Source organism: Dermacentor silvarum, chromosome 11 (assembly GCF_013339745.2).
Source record: "Dermacentor silvarum isolate Dsil-2018 chromosome 11, BIME_Dsil_1.4, whole genome shotgun sequence".
NCBI classification, from domain to species: Eukaryota; Metazoa; Arthropoda; class Arachnida; order Ixodida; family Ixodidae; genus Dermacentor; species Dermacentor silvarum.
In genome coordinates, this window is record NC_051164.1 from 99,505,660 (window position 1) to 99,523,924 (window position 18,265).

At 43.1% G+C, this 18,265-nt stretch overlaps 2 protein-coding genes across 2 annotated transcripts in view; one reads left to right on the forward strand and one right to left on the reverse strand.

The window, feature by feature from the left end:
• The window catches only part of LOC119433419 (post-GPI attachment to proteins factor 6-like), a 32,981-nt gene extending 18,512 nt beyond the window's left edge, over positions 1-14,469 (forward strand). The window contains 4 exon segments of the mRNA XM_037700620.2: positions 411-571; positions 3,815-3,993; positions 5,218-5,478; positions 7,511-14,469. Coding sequence (XP_037556548.1) covers positions 411-571; positions 3,815-3,993; positions 5,218-5,478; positions 7,511-7,891 — 982 coding nt within the window. The 3' untranslated portion in view covers positions 7,892-14,469.
• Positions 14,470-15,940: 1,471 nt separating this feature from the next.
• Positions 15,941-17,911, reverse strand: LOC119433841 (BET1 homolog). Its single transcript, XM_037701107.2, has 3 exons — positions 17,739-17,911; positions 17,102-17,187; positions 15,941-16,202 (listed from the first exon to the last, which is right to left on the reverse strand). The coding sequence occupies exons 1-3, from the start codon at positions 17,773-17,775 to the stop codon at positions 15,990-15,992; spliced, it is 336 nt and encodes a 111-aa protein (XP_037557035.1). The 5' UTR covers positions 17,776-17,911; the 3' UTR covers positions 15,941-15,989.
• Positions 17,912-18,265: the final 354 nt, after the last annotated feature.

The window sequence follows — 18,265 nt, forward strand, 5'->3', positions numbered from 1 at the left end:
ATAAATGCAGATAATACTAACTGCAACGCTAACATAGTGAACCCATACCAACTTGCCCAAATATCAATGTCACCATTCAATGAAATCACGCAGGCCTCCAATTTCACATTCCATATTTATGCTTTATTATATGCTATCTTTGTAATCCTGAAGTACTTTTCCTCATTTAAAGGTATTCCGCAACAGAAGGGCGTCCCAGCACAGTGTCTCGTTCAAACCCAACTTCAGTAGGTGTCGCCACCAATGCTGCCATTGGCACCTTCATCCCGATATTCCATCATGCCAGTAAAACGACACATTACGTGCTACCTAGAAGTCTCTAATACCTTGACTCATATAGTTTGTGCCATGGAATTCTGCAGCCTTCTGTGGGAAAACCTTAACTTACCCCCGTTTCGTTCTCTCCACAGTTCGTGGACACCCGTGCGATGCGAGTTGGAACAGACCATAGTGGACCTTCGCATCCGACTTCAGCCATGCGTCTTCGAAGGTTCGCCCTGTGGCCAGCACGGCTACTGCCAGGAGAATCACTTCCGGCAGTTCTACTTCAGCTCCTGCCATTGTGTAGGAGGTAAGTGTTACCTTTTAACGTGATATCATTACGGGCCCCATGTTGCAGGAAGTCTGGCGGTGGCGGTGGCGTCTCTGGCCAAGAAAATCATCTTGAACCTCGCATCTCAATCCACGCAGGCCCTCTGTGTGGCGCAGAGGCATTACTGAACTAACTGAATTTGTCAAAGTAACATGCGTCAGAAAATTCATTAAGTACGACTTACACACAGCCTACAGACATGATAGCGTCAGATTGTAATTTGAATATACGAGAAAACACAATTCTGTTACGGTGGAAACTCACACAAATCTCTTTTATTGTGATAGTTTTTTTTTCCAGCTGCCATTTGAGGTCTGTCTTAGTCGGAGCGGTGCGGCCCGCTCGGTTCCTTGCAACACCATCAAAAAAAAAAAAAAGAACCAGGAAGCTGGCCTTTGTGCATAGCGTTCGCCGCCAGCGTTTCCAGAAATACATTACGGTTACATAAGCTGCAGTTGCCAGGAAGTGTGAGAGGCAGTCACGGATCTTTGAATGCTATCGCGTTCAACTCTTAAAGGTAAAGCTTAAGCGCCCTCCAAAATTTTTTTTTACCATTTCCTTACTTAGCTGCCGAGCATGAGGTAACTTATTTATGTTATTTATTTGATACTGTCAAACCCGTTCTTGGGGTCATTATTGGGAGGGTGATTTGTCAGAAATATGTGGTACATAATATCCATACATAAAGTATTGTATTCTATCTAACATGCAAATTCACTGACTCTGTTGGTAATCAACAACAGAAATACAAGGAACAAAGACGAGTGATTATACAAAGAAAAGTCGACAAATAAATGCTCGTACCAAAATTTAGTATCCATCATCACAAAAAAAAAAATGGGTTGGATTTTCAGTCATAGTGGCCGCATTCCAATGGCGCTGAATGCAGCAACACTTGTATACCATGATTTGGGGGTCTGTAGAGTTCTAAAGCGAATTCTGTTTGCCTCTTCGCCCGGATTTTGCATCTTGTCATCCTGAGCAGCAGTGCAGAGTGTCTTCTAGAATTAGTGAGAGCAGGGTTGACTGTTCCATCATACTGCAAAATTCACCTTCTTGCCTTCTCTAATTGGCTCACAAGGCTGTTATGGCCTCTGACTAGTTCGAAATGGCAACGTAGATGATGGTGGACTTTGTGTCCAGAACGGCACCCAAGGTGCATTTTTGGCTTGGACAAGGGTGCACTCTTTTGTGCCGTTGTGGGAGACAGGCATGTATCCAACAGATGAAAAGAAAAAATCCCAAAAGCGTTGAAACGAGTGAAAAATTAATTATGCCCCCCCCCCCCCCCCCCCCAAATCTCACTACTGTGGATTTCATTCAATGTTGCGTCCCACATTTCAGGCTCAACGTAAGCGCTCTTCAAAATGTCACAGTGTTTATGGAATCGCACAAAAATGGCTTTGCATCGCATAGAGGCCAACAGTAAACGTCTGCACGATTATCTTTATTGGGTCTTTAATGGTGCCCTGGAACACCTTTCTAACTAATCATAGCCTCACTATTAAGACATCGCTTGGTGAATGTCCTGCCGCAAAAAGTTTTTTTTAAATCCAAGTATAGGCGGAGTTGGACGTAGTTATCGCACCAATGAGCAGCTTTTTCTATCCCTTCCTGTCCACTAGTGCGCTGGTAGCTACACAGGGGATGTAGCAAGGGGTTAAATACCCAGCCAAAAGCTGAGCGTCTCACCAAGTGAAAGGGCTCGTTGTGGCACGACGATATGCGACTATCTACGCTATTCAGCATGCCGCTGCTATGCGCAACTGCCGTGTGTAGACTGGCAGTGCAAGGATAAAATGCTTTGCCTGTCTTTTTGAGATTGGAGATGTGTATATTTTTCATTTACTTAACTCAAAATTAGCAGCACACTCGAACCTCGTTAGAACGAAGTTGAAGGGGAGTCGAAATTACTTCGTCATATCCGTTACTTCGTTATGTCCATTACTGCCATTTACTGCAATATATGGCTAATAGGGTGCGCAGTTATAAACATGGAACTAAGTAGACGACCTTGCGGCCCACGGAACTGACTTAGAACCTGACACGACAGCCTTTAGATAGCTGCCTTCTGTTCCATTGTGATGGTCTTTCGCGTCCGCTTTCCACTTGGCTCGTCACGGTTGAGCAGCACGTGGCGCACAACAGAGCGCTCCGCTGCGTGATCGAAGAGGCAAATGAACTTAGCTGCGAAGTTCGCCACTCCCTCCGAGATTGCACCGATGCCAATGTGACCTCAGAGGCCACACCCAGCTTCCAGCCCACGCGGCACACTGCAGGGAGAGGGCGAAGCGAATGCACGGCCTGGGCGTAAACCACGAGATTGCACCCGGGAGGTCTCTGAGGCCCGGACCAGTGTGGCTGCTTGCGCGGGCCACCGTAGAGAAAGAAGTTAATGCACTAATAGCCACGCAGCATGGTGCGACTCGTGTGACTCCCTGAGATTGCGGCAGGTAGATCTCGGAGGCCACGCCCAGCTGCGCATGCCTGCACTGCACGCCGTGCACTGCACGCAAGTCTAGAGCAGTTTTATTGTTGTGAGCAATGCCTTGCACCTCCACTAAACTGTCGCGACAGTGAGATTGTTTATTTCAAGATTTAAGAGCAAGTGTAAGACAGCAAATGTCGCAACGTCATCATCATTCTTTTCTATCTTGGCAAATTAAGTATTCGAATATCAGCAACTTATGTGAAGTTACAGTAAAAGGAAAAATTGTAGGGATGTACAAATATTCGAAATTGATATAACTAGGGCGAATAGCCCTTGCTATTCAATTCATATTGAGTTTGATAATTCACTATTTAAAATTGTTGAATATTCGTTTCTGTTCAAACGTCGTTAAAGTAAAACCCTGTTATCAGAAGTTGTAAAAATCGTAAAACGTTTAGAGATAAGTGGAGTCTCAAGATAAGCAAATTCACGAAAATGTACCGTATTTACTCGCATAACGAACGCACTTTTTTTCCCCGAAAATACACGGGGTTGACACTGAGCCAGGAGAAAATTTCGACTTAACCAGCATTCCAGGATATCAGAGTTCGAGTTAATTTTCTGTATAAGGGATAAGAACACTTATTGAAGTCTAGAAGGAGGACTGTCGAGGCAAGTAATGACCATTCCAAATGGCTCCGGTGCTTGATAACTGCAGTTCCGTGACTTTATCGAAGGCAAAGTTACCAACGCTAATGTTCAAACTTTTTGAATGTCCCACGTCATTCTAGGCTGGCGTGGCTGGGGTTGCACTGACAACAGCAGAGCAACACCGGCGCCTCTCCTTCTGATGCGGACTCTGCTGCTGACACTCAGCAACCTGTTCTTCCTGCCTGCCATTGTCCTGGCAACCAGACGGCAGTTCTACACTGAGGCTGTTGTCTACGGCGTCACCATGTTCTTTTCAATGGTAGGTCCCCCATTGAAGCCAACTTTTAGGCCAGTTTAGGTCCACTGGAGTACTATCGCAAAATTTTTAGCTGTTAAGGGGAAATCTTTGGGTCGGGGTTAATTCTGATTTTGCCATTCAAATATACATGTGAAACACAAACACTTTCAAACGAAGAGCATGCTGATGAAAAATGTGAACAAAAACATTATGGGAGGACACATAAGACAGACAGATTTGTTTGTGTTATCTGTCCTGTCACTCTGTTTCTCCAAATTTGGGCTCAACATGCATTTCTTTCGATACTGTGGCCAATTACCAATTCCACATCCTTTTAAGATAGAAAAATTCTCATCTTGTAGCTGCTGAACCAATTTGAATCATATTTGTTGCATTTGAGAGAGAAAGTTGAATTCTATGACGTGTTGGAAACATTACCTCGATTTAATAACTTCAATATTTTATAAAAACTGCAGAAAATTGGCAGATTTTGAAATTGTTGAATTACGATCTCTCTCAGCAGCTCTCAAATGCCACTCCCATAGCCATTCTGTTGCTTTAAAATCTTAAAGGCCATCAATCAATCAATTGATGACACCTCTCTGATGCTAAGCACAAGGTGGTAGGTGCAATTTCCGGCGAGAGCAGCTGCATTTTGACGTTTGCGAGATACGAAAGCACTTGTGTACTTACTATATTTAGGTGCACGAATAAGAACCCCAGGCAGTTGAAACGAATCCACAGGCCTCTACAGTAGCGTGTTTCATAGCCCTGGTGTTCTTGTGAGACATGAAACCCCAGAAAGCAGTTATTGATCAAGACACTGAGATGTTTTTCAAAAATTGCTGAAAATTGGCAGTTGGAGAACTTTTCTGTTACAGCAGATCTCAGATATGGCTCTCCCAGTCCCAATGTTGCTTTAGTACATCAAAGCCCAGGAAGCAGTCGGCGATTAAGGCATTGAAATATTTTACAAAAATTGCTGAAGATTGGTAAATTTTTAGAAAGTTGAAGCACTCTTTCACGTGGCAGCTCATGAACATGGCTCTCATAGCCCCAGTCCGGTTTTGGGATGTTCAAATCCCATGAATCAATCCCATATATAAGGAGGTCACAAAATCACAAAACTGTCCGGAGGTCCAGACCTAACAGTTTTGTGACTGTGTGGCCTCCTCCTGTATTAATAACGAACGAATAAATGAAATGAAATCGGTTGTCGACACCTCTCCGTGGCCTGTTCCACAGTTCTACCATGCCTGCGATGTGGACACGTTTGGCTTCTGCCTCCTGCGCTACGAGGTGCTCCAGTTCTGCGACTTCTTCTCGGCTGTGCTCTCGTTCTGGGTCACCCTGGTGGCCATGGCGCACGTACCGCCCACGCTGGCCTCCATCGCGCACGTGCTGGGAGCCCTGGGCGTGGCGCTGGGCGTTCAGTGCCAGCGCACCAGCCTGCTGGTGTTTGCCGTGCCTGCGGGAGTCGGAGCCTTCCTGTTGTCCGTGTCGTGGGTGAGCACTCTTCGCCCGCTGGTTTCTGTGGCATTGTTAATCTGGTTGAGCAGCCGCAAGAGATCTGGAGAGGGAAATTTCGAGGCTAACAAAAAAATGGGCCGGAGCATGCACAGTAGATACTGTCAAGCTGTGAGCGGCAGCTTACAGGTATTGTTGGAAAAAGACATGCTATATTATGTACAATCAGTGCACTAGACGTGTACTTACTAGGCTTGTGCTAGTATTTAAAATTTTTGAATATTTGATTGAATATTATGCTACTCGACATTCGCTTCAACTCGCATTTCAGTATTCGAAGTGTTCGAAGCACCTCAAAGTAATGAAGTCGGTAAAGTCACAAGTTTGTTTTGTTATATATAGAAATTTCACTATATTGAAATATGACCTTTTGTGCAAATAAGTACAGTCGCAGATGGATCTTTCTTTCTTGGAAGAAGCCAGCCGTGAAATTTGCTCAATTATCGCAGTATTGGAAAAAGCAACCTTGAATGAGAAGAAAATTCATTTTGTTGAATTTGAGAGGCAGTGAACGAAAGATACAGTTCCATACAATGTCGACAATATCCTTCACACAGGCAGTATGAAGAGAAGCCAGCCACGCTTTCGCATCCTCTCTGACTCCATGGCTGATAGTGTCGCCTGCAGTGGGACGTTGCTATCATAAATGCGAACCTCGTTAATACTATCTTCACAGTTCCCGTGAAGATAGTATACGATAGTATTAACGAAGGTTCCACTGTAATGTGTAAACACACTTCGTTATATTTCGGTTCTAAATACATAGTGTTCTATGGACAAGAAGCCATGACACCACACTTTGAGGCAATATTCACGCTGCCGTGAAGTCACACCTGATATCAAACTTCACATGTAACCTGCACTCCGGCTTTACTGTTAAACTTTAAAAAAATTTTCTTCCGTGCACTTGAAGAATGGAATGGGTTAAGCTCACATGCAGACAGAAAGCAGCAAGCTGAATTTGCACAACACAGCATAAACTGTTGGCATTGCGCAGTCAAGGTTGCACTTCACAGTGTCGCGACGAACGACAGGCAAACGCAAGGTGCTCCCATGGCCTCAAGTGCCGCAAAATTTAAGTTGACTGAAGTAGAGCAGCTGAGTTGTAAGAAATGTTGAACTTGCATTGTTGCATGAAGATATTTGAATAATGGTACTTTGAAAATAAAGTGACTTCAGAGATAACTTGTTTTCTTTTTAACAAAAAAAGAACCAACTTTCTTTAATTTGTGAACATCTGGCTCTTGTGTAGATGTTTTATGCAAATCCCACCACTATTCGAACTATTCGCTTCGAAATCTTTCAGCACTAATTACTATTCGCTTCGGACCAAGAAATTGATATTCGCACAAGCCTAGTAGTACTTATCCGTGGGGCTAAAGCGTTGCACATAACAAAGAAAGTTAAGAAGCAGAGGATTGTGCTATGAGCAGTAGAATGGAAGATGACGGACATGGGAAGGTGGGAAGAGGGCAGTATGGACTAGAATTTACTGTTCCCCAAACGCAACACAAGCGAATGGGGGTTGTTTATATTATAGTTGAGACTTGGTGGGAGAAGTTGGTAGGCCACATAGGTGTAGAGCAGGTAACACGGTGGTCTCAGGTTGTCAGAATGGGTGCCAAATGAACGAACACATTCGAGAATGTGAAAGAATTAGGTGGCGTGATCAAATTAAGAAATTCGCAGACATAGGACAGAGTAAGGTGACCCAATTGGAGATCGCTGGGAGAGGCCTTCATCCTGCAGTGATTAAGTAGGCCGACGATGTTGACACAAGGTTTTTGCAGCATTAGCTGTTATGGTTTTAGCTTTCGACATGTTTGTACACTCATCCATCGGCCACGCCACAAAACAAACTGCTGCACGCAACCTCCATAGTTGCTTTAACAACACGGAAGTTGTGTAAGTCTTTCTTCAGCACTTATACTGGCCAACACTCGTACTTCATCACTCGTACTATAAGTAAAAGGCATGCAAAGTGGACAAGCATGATCAATTGCTCCCACAGGTCCGCAGGTGCTACCAGTCCCACTCGTGCCAGCCGACGCTGCGCGAGTGGCTGACCAACCTAATTCCCGGAGTCCTCCTCGCCGCGGTCGGCCTAGTCCTGTTCACCTTCGTGGAGACCGAGGACAACTACAAGTACATCCACAGTGCGTGGCACATTGTGATCTCTCTCTCCATTAGTTTCCTGCTCCCCAAGCGCAACATGAGCAACGTGACGCAGTGCAAGAACGGCTGCAGCGCTTCCGTCATCAGCGGGGACACCATGCAGTCCATTTACGAGCGGGTGCAACCCGTGCTGAACAACGACTCGGAGCTCGTTGACATTGCTGACTACCGACTCGATACGGACCTAACGTCGCTGATCAGGGGCCTCCATCCTTAACTCACCCGCCCGACGTCCTGCAGCTAATGTGTTGTTATCGTGTTTGAGTGAGATCCGCGCGGATGATCTTCATGAATTCACTCTGCAATCTGTGTGACGTATTGTTCAGTGAACTGGTTGTTTGAGCGAACTGCTGGTTCGATTACATGGCCAGAGCCGGATGTGCAGCTGTGTACGACATGATGTCGTATGGTGTGAGGCATGTTTAAAACATCAAAGCAGTTCTTGAGCACAGTCAAAGCATCTACCAACATTAATTCAAGATTTAAAGTCCTCTGAACGGCCAGTGAATTGCACAGCCAACTTCTGCCAAGATGAACACAGTGACATGCAAACTTGGTTCTCATGCATGGGCACCTTTAGAGACCTGTAACAATGTTGAGTTAAAAATGGGTCAGATTCATTGGTGTCGAATTGCTAGAACTTGACGGTACCTGCAACTGGATGTGCTAAATTCTAGAAGCTCAAACAGGCTTTGCAAATCTATTGCACCTGATTATCCAATTTGCATCTCGATAACCGTGTGTCAGCAAACCAGTATGCAAAAATGTGTTCACGACTAAATGTCGGCCTGATGTGCTCCAACTTTAAACTGTTGCAAACTGCACTATGTGAAGCCAGGTTGGCAATGCTTACTAGCACTGCTTGCCAACTGAGCATGCATTACAAGGCTTTATACGTGAAGGCCGCACTCACATGCCAACTTGTCAGATCTGCACTGTCTTGTTCCGCCATTGTGTGTACATAGTCCTCTTAGGGCGTGCCCCTGGCAGCCGCTAGTCACATAAATCTTTTCGCTTTCAATTTATTTACACATCGAAATGAGCAAACAGTCCGTGCTCGAGCCATAGATTCCTTCGGGCAAAGTGATGGATGGGCTTTCGATCTTTCTGGCAGTCAGGCAGCTACATCTAAGCAGCTTGGAAGCTTTTGGCAGGCGGCGTTTGGTTTTTAGTGTCTATATCCTATTGCAAAAAAGCAGAAAGGTCACTGACTGCGGCCAGGCGGCCGTTACTGGCTATGACTTGACCGTTACTGACTACGACGTGAAAGGCACTTGCAAGCTACGACTCGGGTGGCCTTTACCGGTGACACCTTGTGTGGCCTTAACTGGCAACGACTTAGATGTCCTTCACTGACTCAGGTCAACTTTGATTGGCTACAGCTGGCCAAGTTTTACTGGCTACGGCTGGTTAACCCATATTGGCTACTGCTGGCTGGCCTTTACATTTCTTTGGTGGCGGGCGCATTCTATCGGCGTTAAAAGTTTAGATGTACAATATCTGCAAAAAGCTGAATTTTTTGGCAGCTTGGGCATGCAAGCTGCACTAGTGTATGCAACCAACATCATATGTCACTGTTTTGCTAACCTTAAGCACAAACCACATAAAAATCAAACTTTTTAAACATTTTTTTACTTGTTATTTAATGTCACCAGGAAAGAATGACGTTCTCATTCAAGTGAGTTCAGTGTCTTTGTCTCTGAACTACATCCATAGCCTCAACCAAGGGGCAGCTGCGAAACGCACAAACCTAATACACTTAAGTTAAACAACTTACAAGTTACTATTTTTGGCAATACAAGTGCTCTTTTTTCTTCTTTTTTTTTTTTCATTCATGGGAAAGCACTGATGTTGTGAAGCCCAAGAGAGCTCAAATTATTTTTAATTAGGGAAACATGACCCAAGACGTTTTTGCACATACTCTTAATGTGCTGTCTGTGTATATTTTGTTTGTCATGTTGTCATTGCAATCACCCACAACTGTCATTATTTTTATTACTGTGTAGCATTGCCTAGCATTGAGTGCCATGTTATGCGCCGAATGTCATTTACTACAGTAATGATGTTGAATTTTGTTATGTCACCTTACTGTAAAACTGCCTGTACTCTAAGAACAAGCTGTGCTTCAAGAGCTGCGATCTAAATACTGTGTGATTCAAAAGTAATGGAAAAAGTAATCCTATCTAGTTCAAGAAGTATAAACTATAGCAAGATGTGGTTTTCATGCACACCTAGGGAATTTTTTTTAATATAATAAAAAAAGTCTTGTGACCAGAGAAGTTGCATTTGTCACAAAGAGGTGGTGCTGTTACAACAGAACAGCCACCCAGTTTCAGTGGTGATGCCATTAAAAATCGTCATCATAAAGCACCACCTGTTGGTGGGAAAGAACTACTCCGGCTAAGAGGTGTATTGTTATTGTAAAAAACAACACATATTTCTGTGCATATTTTGGAAAACTGAATCTTGCAATGGTCTATACTTTTCAAATTGTTAATTTTCTTGTTCTTTTTTTTTTTTTTTCCGGTTACTTTTGGTTTGCCCATGGGAACGGAGATAAGGCTTTGCGTGGAATCCACGGTACCAATTTTAATGAGGTTTGCTGCATTTGAAAGAGGAAGTTGTAATCCACTGCCTACTTGGAAGAGATCTTTAATGTAGGCCGCCTATTTTCTTTTTTTTACAATTAGCAAAGACGAAGCCACAAAGGAAACCCAATACGAGTTTCTCAGCAAGAAAGCTTTGGAGTTGAACAAAAATTTGTCCTGGTCCGGGAATCGAACTAGGGACCAACGCCTTCCCGGGGCAGTCAGTCTACCATCCGAATTTACCAGGAGGCTAGCAGATCGCATAGCAAGGCTGAATTAATGGACAACCTGAAGTGCAGGGATACTGAATGTAGCAAATCGGTTCTGCAGTGACTCGCGAGTTGGAGGAAGGGAAGGTCCATGCGAGGGGTAAAATATTGTCGTCCACCTTACTGTAGCACTAAGCGACAAAGGATTACTATAAAGAACTGCTTCCTAATTTGAACGCAACAGGTTCAATTCAGATTTGTATGCTGGTTGTCTAGTTCCTAGACTGTGCGGATATTTGAATTGGAAAAAAGTCGGAGTTGGCTCCACGCGCGAGTTTCTTCTAAAAAGAGTACTGATATCACATTTTCAACATTTTTTTTGCTAATATTAAGTGAAGGTCCAAACTCTCTAAACCTTTTTTTAAAATACTACCCAGCATCAGTGTATCCCAAACAATGTATTATAAGACTTGTTTCTACGAATTGGTTTCGGTATCGGTAGCCAGCAGTTCTACGAGTCATTACTTTCTGATACACTGAGTCGCCCTATTCCTGCAATCACTGTGGCTGCCACACGTGACTGCAGCCAGAAGATACGTGTAATACATTCCTGTCTATTTTTTATGGGCAGCATCATCGTACCTAGCCTTACAACTGCGCGATGTCAGCAAATGTTGTTCTGTTTCATGAGGCCACAGTAATGTCGATGATGCCAGAACAGCATTTCGAGACTTACTTTAGTATCAAATTGAAGTATGTTACGAGTGCTTTGCAATCTTCACTCTTGTTAAGTATCATTCGTTTGCATGTGAGAAGCATGTGGTACAGTTTCTACAACTTCAAAAGTGTGTGTCGGCACTCCTTTGAACATTATAAAGAACATTGTGCCATTCTTTTTTTTTTCACTGCTAGGCAGCTTCCTTCTCGTTTGAACTGCTCCGAGAGATTGTGCACATGTCTATCGACCTTTGTATAGCGCTTTTGTACACTGTTAATGCAGTTTTCGCACATTGCACAGCAATCCAGCTATGTCAATTGTCGCAGAACGGTGAAGTTTTTCGCCTAGCCCATACTGCTCAATCCAAATAGGCAGTCTAGCACTCAAGCTCATGATGAGACTCTGGTCAGTTTTTGTCTGCTATGGGATACAGGCAGCAGATAGCAGATTGTGCAAAGTCATGGCGATGGCTGCCGGGTCTGCCAGGTTTGTGCTGGACTGGCTTGTTTTAAGGGCCCTTATTGTACGGTATATTTGCCTTCTTTGTGATTTTGCTACTTGTCTACTTTTCACATTGGTGAGGGGCAATTCTTTAGTGCTATAAAATTGTTGTTAATGTTGGATTTTGCAAGAGGAGTTATGTTTCACACTTGAATAGCAACAAATCTGCAGCCACGCTATGTATTGCTGTCTCCACAGGTATGCCACAGAGGAATAGTTCTGTCATTGTTCAAAGGCATCTTTCATATCCACTCGAGTCACATAAGTGATGGATACCTGCGGTGGCCGTTTATTCTTGGCTTGGCTCCTATTCTCACTTGTGACCCAGGTTGACTACTTTCGGCTGTTTTGGGGGGAATATTGTGTGGCTAAGTTTTGAGTTTTAGACCAGGCAGCTCTGGTCATGTTCAACTGCTCCTAAGACGAGCGGATAGAGGTCAGCAGGTTGAAGTGCTCAAGACCTTCTCTAGTGATGTAAAAACATGAAGTTTTCAGACTTAAAGGGATGAGACACAGGCCAACAGACTGTCTCCTCAATTTAATGTTTCCTAAGGAACGGAGACTGCAAGAACATTGTCTACAAGGCAGCAAAGCCAAGAAATTGAGCACTACTCAAGGATCTCTGAGGTCATGCTTTACCAGGGGCTGCTGCATTTGGCAACTCAGTAGGTGGGAGAAAGTGGCTCGCTCCCACAAATAGTTGCATGCAGTTAAGTGTGAAGAGTGTCGGGACGGGCAAATCCTTTGCAGGAAAAAATTAAATTTACTGTTATTATCAGCTATTGACTATAGGCAAGTCGTGGTCAAAATGATTTAGGTCACTGGGAGCCTGTATCCCACATTTCTAAAGTGGTTGTGCTACTCCTTGATGGTGGTTACAGCATTTCCTCATTTAATGAAACTGTGTTCTGTGTCGGACATTATTTTTGTTGTTTTAGTATCTTATTTTTGAACACTATAGTCTGTGAATTTGGTTTGACTTCAGTTTTGCCTTTGGCATCCCTTTAATGGTATATCATCTCTGTTTCTGTGCTATTGGTGCAAAACAGGCGAGAAGGCATACCCCATGGCACGTTCTTGAAGGGATCCATATTAGCCCAATCTCAAGCTTTGCACTTTTTTCTCGGGCAAGCCAATTACATTGTGCTAGAAGATAACAAAAGCAGCTCACCGGTGCTTTGGTTTGCATTTTGCTTCACTGACGATGTCATTAGTTCTAGCTAGTCAAATGTCAAGTTGTTGTTTGCCATGTCTGCTAAGTGTTTGTCGTATTGATTCCAGTAAGCTGGAACAAAGCAACAACAACAACAAAAAATGTGTTTGTGTTTGCTAGTCCTTCTACTAGAGCTTAATTTTCCTTGTGTGCGTTTACGCTTTGTACAGTTTCATTCATGTTTTATAAGCGTCTAGTCAAACATTACTTTATGTTACATTTTAAGACGTGTTATGGTATTCTTCAGAGCAAGCCTTTTTTTGCTGCTTCAAAAGAGAGCCCTTGCCCTGAGCGATGATCACACAAAAATGTTATCGATCTAACAAAATATTCTAGCAAAGATATATCAAAGCGCATTTGTTCAATTCAATATGCACAATGCTTGCTGTATCAGTGATGTTTTTCTGCTTCTCTAAGCGGAAGCTTTTTGGCTTTTTGCTTGCTCGTCAGAATGTATGTGAAATGCAGGAATGCTCTGTTAGCTATGCGATCAACCATTTTGTGTGAATTCTATTGTATCAAAAAATTAAAAAGTGTAGTAAGTTTTAGGGAGCAGATTTTTTATTTAGGCACACATTCTTTTTAAAAGATTGCTAAAATTGAAAACTTTCTTTTAAAAATTGAGGCATCTTCTTATCAGCTGTGTGACTACGTAATAAAAGCTGGTGTTGCATTTACATAAATAAAGTTCGACAGGACACCTGAAGCGGACAAAAAGATATATATTATAAGTTGCCCTGGAATATCTGTGCAATTTGTGTGCTGCAGAACTTTCCATGAACTTGCATAAACAAAGCGAGGATTTCATTTGAGTAAAGTAATGGATTACATTTGCCTGCCTGAGAAGCTTGTAAGAGTTCATGGAATTGTGATATCTGCTCTTTGTACAGAATTGGCGCTTACACTTATTTGCCAATTTTCAGTAACTAGCATAAGAAATTTGAAGGCCTAAATGATATGTCTCTTTCCAATAGTCACTAAAGTAGAACTGCTCCTTTAGAATTCGACAAATTAGACTCAAATCAGTTCAGCAGCTGCCTGATGAGAATTTCTGCATTTCACACATATATTCGAGCTGTGAAATAGGAGTTGGCAACAAGAAGCGTGGTTATGAGGGCGCCGTTTCAAGAAGCACTAACGCACAAAATTGGCCCACGCAACATGAAGAAGCCCCACATATCAGCAATACTTGACGTACAAGCCATCTTTGTTCTTGTTTCACCAAGTTGTTCCATGTCATCACTGTGTATGTGTGTTACTAGCCACCAACAAATGTCCATACGTAGTAGAAAATCGGATGTGGTTTCTGAAGCATTGCAAGGCAGCGAGCGTTAAGTTTTAAGAATGTTGTTCAGTGTGTTTGATGGCTTACTTGTGACAGCGGGAGGTTTTTCTCTCCCCCCCCCCCCACCAAACGAAAACGAAACCGCTTGTTTTTGTGCATTCGTTAAGTGTACACCCATCGTCGTTGAGAGGCAGCTGGCGTGCGTTGTGTGTGCGCGGGTCGTGAAATGCTGATGTAATTTTTCGCAGCAGTAAAAAAAAACACTGATATTTTCTTTTTCCCAACAAATGTGTCTTGTCTTCTTCACAATTACCAGCCTAATTTATGTCCAGTGCAGGACAAGGGCCTCTCCCAGTGATCTCCAGTCGTAGACGTCTTGGACGGGATGACTCCATTGAGTGCCTGCAAGTTTCCCCAATTTCTTCATGCCACTGAATTCTGTGCTGTTCTCATCTGCTTTCTTTCTTTTTTTCGCTTCCCATGTCACCTATTCTGTTACTCCAATAGACCACCGGTTGCTGGTCTAAACATTAGATGGCCTACCAGACTCCATTTCTTCCTCCTAACCCTACACAGCCCAACATATCATTCTTGATATGCTCTATTTGATGCTTCCGAACACTGATTTAAGCAAGGCAAAGTTGCCGTGCTTAAATAAGTACCAATACCGGCAGTGCCAATACAGTAGACTCTGCCTAAATGGAACTCAAGAGGACAGGAAATAGAGTTTCGTTTATCAGAAGTTTTGTTCATGCTAAGAACGCAAAATTACGAAAAATTGTTTTATTTCGAAAGCGTCAAGCGTCCTTTAATTTCACTGCGGCGAAAAAAAAGATGTTATTGTGCCCTGCTTCGAGTATCGCAGCTTCTTTTGCACAAGGTTCATGTGATCTCGGTTTTTGACTGTCGCCATCACGATGCACAAAACAAAGAAAAAACTAGGCAATGTGAACTCTACAGAGTGGCCACTGATGTCCCGACAGTGCAAATGACTGATACAGTGAATTTTCTTGGCTATTGGGCATCACCATTTGAAATTCTTGTCAACCTTATCCTGTTTCATATCAATTATGATAGCCGATGAGCTAGGCACAATTTCGGTTCCATTTCCATTTAACTTGAGTTTAGAAAAAGAAGCGTTCTGTTTAAATGAAGCTTGTTGACATCGTTCCTATAGTTGGCCAACCAAAGTCGTACCGACTTTGGTACCGACTTTGGTTGGCCAACTATTCCCATTTATCCGGCATTTACATTTACGAGAGTTTCATTAATTAGAGGTTCACTGTAGTAGCGTTTTCAGTTGCAAGTAGTTTACTAAGGCAATTATGAATTAGTGTACTAATTATTTACTCGAATATATATTCCCCCCCCCCCCTTTTCTGCTTGGGCCCCATAAATTTTTTGTCGGTAAAGATGGGCTACATCATATTCTAAAGGAGCCAAAGACTAAACTTGGCAAGTTTCAAGAACTTTTACTCTGCCACAGCTGCCTAAATTCAAGAAAATACTTCGAAATCTGTGACATCACTCGGACGAACAGGCACAAAGGTTTTGGCACAAAATTTAAAAAATAGTAATTTGACGGTCATTTCGTCTTGCATTAAAGAACCTCGTACCACGAAACTATTGAAGTTGTGAGAATAATTGATCAGTGTAAACTGGCGTTGTGTTCCTCATTAGTGCGCTTTTAAATGCACACAAAGCATAGTGGTGTCAAGATCCAGAGGCAGCTTTTCATCCACACTAAAGAAAGTGAGTACAAAACAATTTATTTACAAAACACTTTTTTTTTTCACATCTATTAGCCCAGCTTAATTAACATATATATGACAAGAAACACAAACAGGGAGAACATCATGAGGTAAAAGATGTAGCGATTGTGGCCGGACCGGCTCATTCTCACGAGTCGGCCCATCGTCGATTTCAAGATGCCCTCGCCAGCGTCAAAGTCCGTGCTCATTTCATTTAGCATCTTGTTTTGGTACTTGACTTCATGGCCAATGTCTATTGACACCTGTTGCATAACAGATAAAGAAGAAAGCACTGACAATCAAATTTAGTGTCTCAAGTCAAGGTCAAAGACTAAGAAAAATATTGAGCACCATAAGCTACTGTGTACAGCGCCTAATCGATAAGCTTCACTAACTTAAGAGGCATTGATGGTGAAAGTTACAGTTGGTGTTGCATGACCGCTGGGTCTTCTAACGAATGCGATCATTCCACTTATGTGCAGGCATCACATTACACGGAATGACCTGCAGCACAATTAATGGTGAGAATGCTTAGTTCGTTCCGGAAAAATATTGCATTAGTAACAGGAAGACCTAATAAGGCCCACATCACATCCTATTGAGCATAATTATGGTCTTGGTGTGCTCCAGTAAATATGAGATTGGTTTTACAGCTGGCAAGGCAGGTATTCTGTTCAATTAAATTACCAAACCATGATACTTGTTTAACAACCCTTCCGGAAATTTAATTGTGAAGGCCCTTGCAGCACTTAAGGTAGAACATTTTTTTTTTTTTTTTCAATGTCGAATAGTTTTGTAACATCTAGCTTTGTATTTAAACATTCACTACAACTTAAGAACTGGAACTGGCATACTTTAGCAACGCACCACACCGATTCTTATGTTTAATAGTAAGCTGACAGGTGAGCGATTTTCGGTGCGACTGGGCAAGTGTTGGCAGATTACACTAATTATAACTTTCTTAAGGACATCGTGAACCTTCAGTTTCTCTCGTACACTGAGGAGCACAGAGACAGAGCAATGAGAAGCTGGCACATAGACGTAAACTGCTTTGTTCCATTGAATGTTGCTGAGCCATTGGTTTTTATTACGTCACTGTTCCCTCATGCCGTCGCACAATTCAACGGGATAGTACATTCTCAGATAACAGGATGTTATATACCGTCTTCAGGGCAGAGATCTTCGATTTCAGGCCGTCAATCAGCTGAGTATTCTCCTCCTCCACGGTGTCTCTGTAACTGGATCCATCTGAAAGGTCATTTACGGGAAATTGGAGACGAGAAGCAATTCCACGCGGCATGATTTCGCGCGCATGCTCATGGAGCAAGGTGCCAGACAGGCAACGCCGGCGAACAAGTCTTCCTCAAAGCACCACCGAATGAGGAAATAATGCGCGTTTTTCCTTTATTTATTATTTTTTTTAGGTACACTAGAGCAACGACTGTTTGTGCAGTCAGTGAACGATTGCTGTCGCTCCACCCATCGACTTGAAACTACATATTGCAGAAGCGAAGCTTCCATTGAGTTGCAATTTTTCATTGAGTTGCGATTTGCAAGTAAGAAGTGTCGATTTTTAATCGGTATAACCTGGCCATGACCCCCGATTAGTTTCAGCAGTCATAGCATTGAACTACCACAGCATGGGACACTGTGACACCGGCGCCGAACTGATCGTGTCAACGTAACGAAACCAGTTTAATCGTCTTTGACAAACGTCCTGAAAACAGCTGCGCCAATCAACACGCCAGCGTTGACAAACACGCCGTACCACAGAGTTTAACAAGGTAAGGTGCACTCACTGGCATATCCTTGTGATGACGTTTGGGCTCGCCGCATTTTTGCCAAGTTTTAGTTTTGCTAGAGTATCAATATTTGCCGATAAATGCCAGATCCATTCAGCACACAGGTGCTTTCGCAGCGCTCAGCGCTCAAGCAAACAGGCTTGCGCTACGTCATCAGTGCGCGCCGCTACGTCATTTACGATGTCAGCGTTGCCTCATTGCAGCTTTAGGACGTGGTGAGATTTGGACGAGTTCAGTAAGTGCTGTCCAAATTCAGGCGTCATAGGGTGGTGCTCTCTGAATTTAAAATTCAGGTCTTAAAGGCTATACTTTTGCTATTTGAGGGCGCTGAAAGGGATTTTGGGAGCCAGTAATGCGTCATAGACAGAGTTTTGGATACCAGGTTCAAACGTCTATGACGTTTTGTCGCCCGCATTCGCTTCCGCCACATGCAACCAGCAAAAGCATAGCCTTCAAGATTTAAATCTTTTTAATCTAAAAAGCTTTACCGCTGGTACCTCTGGGGCCTAAATTTGGTCACAGTC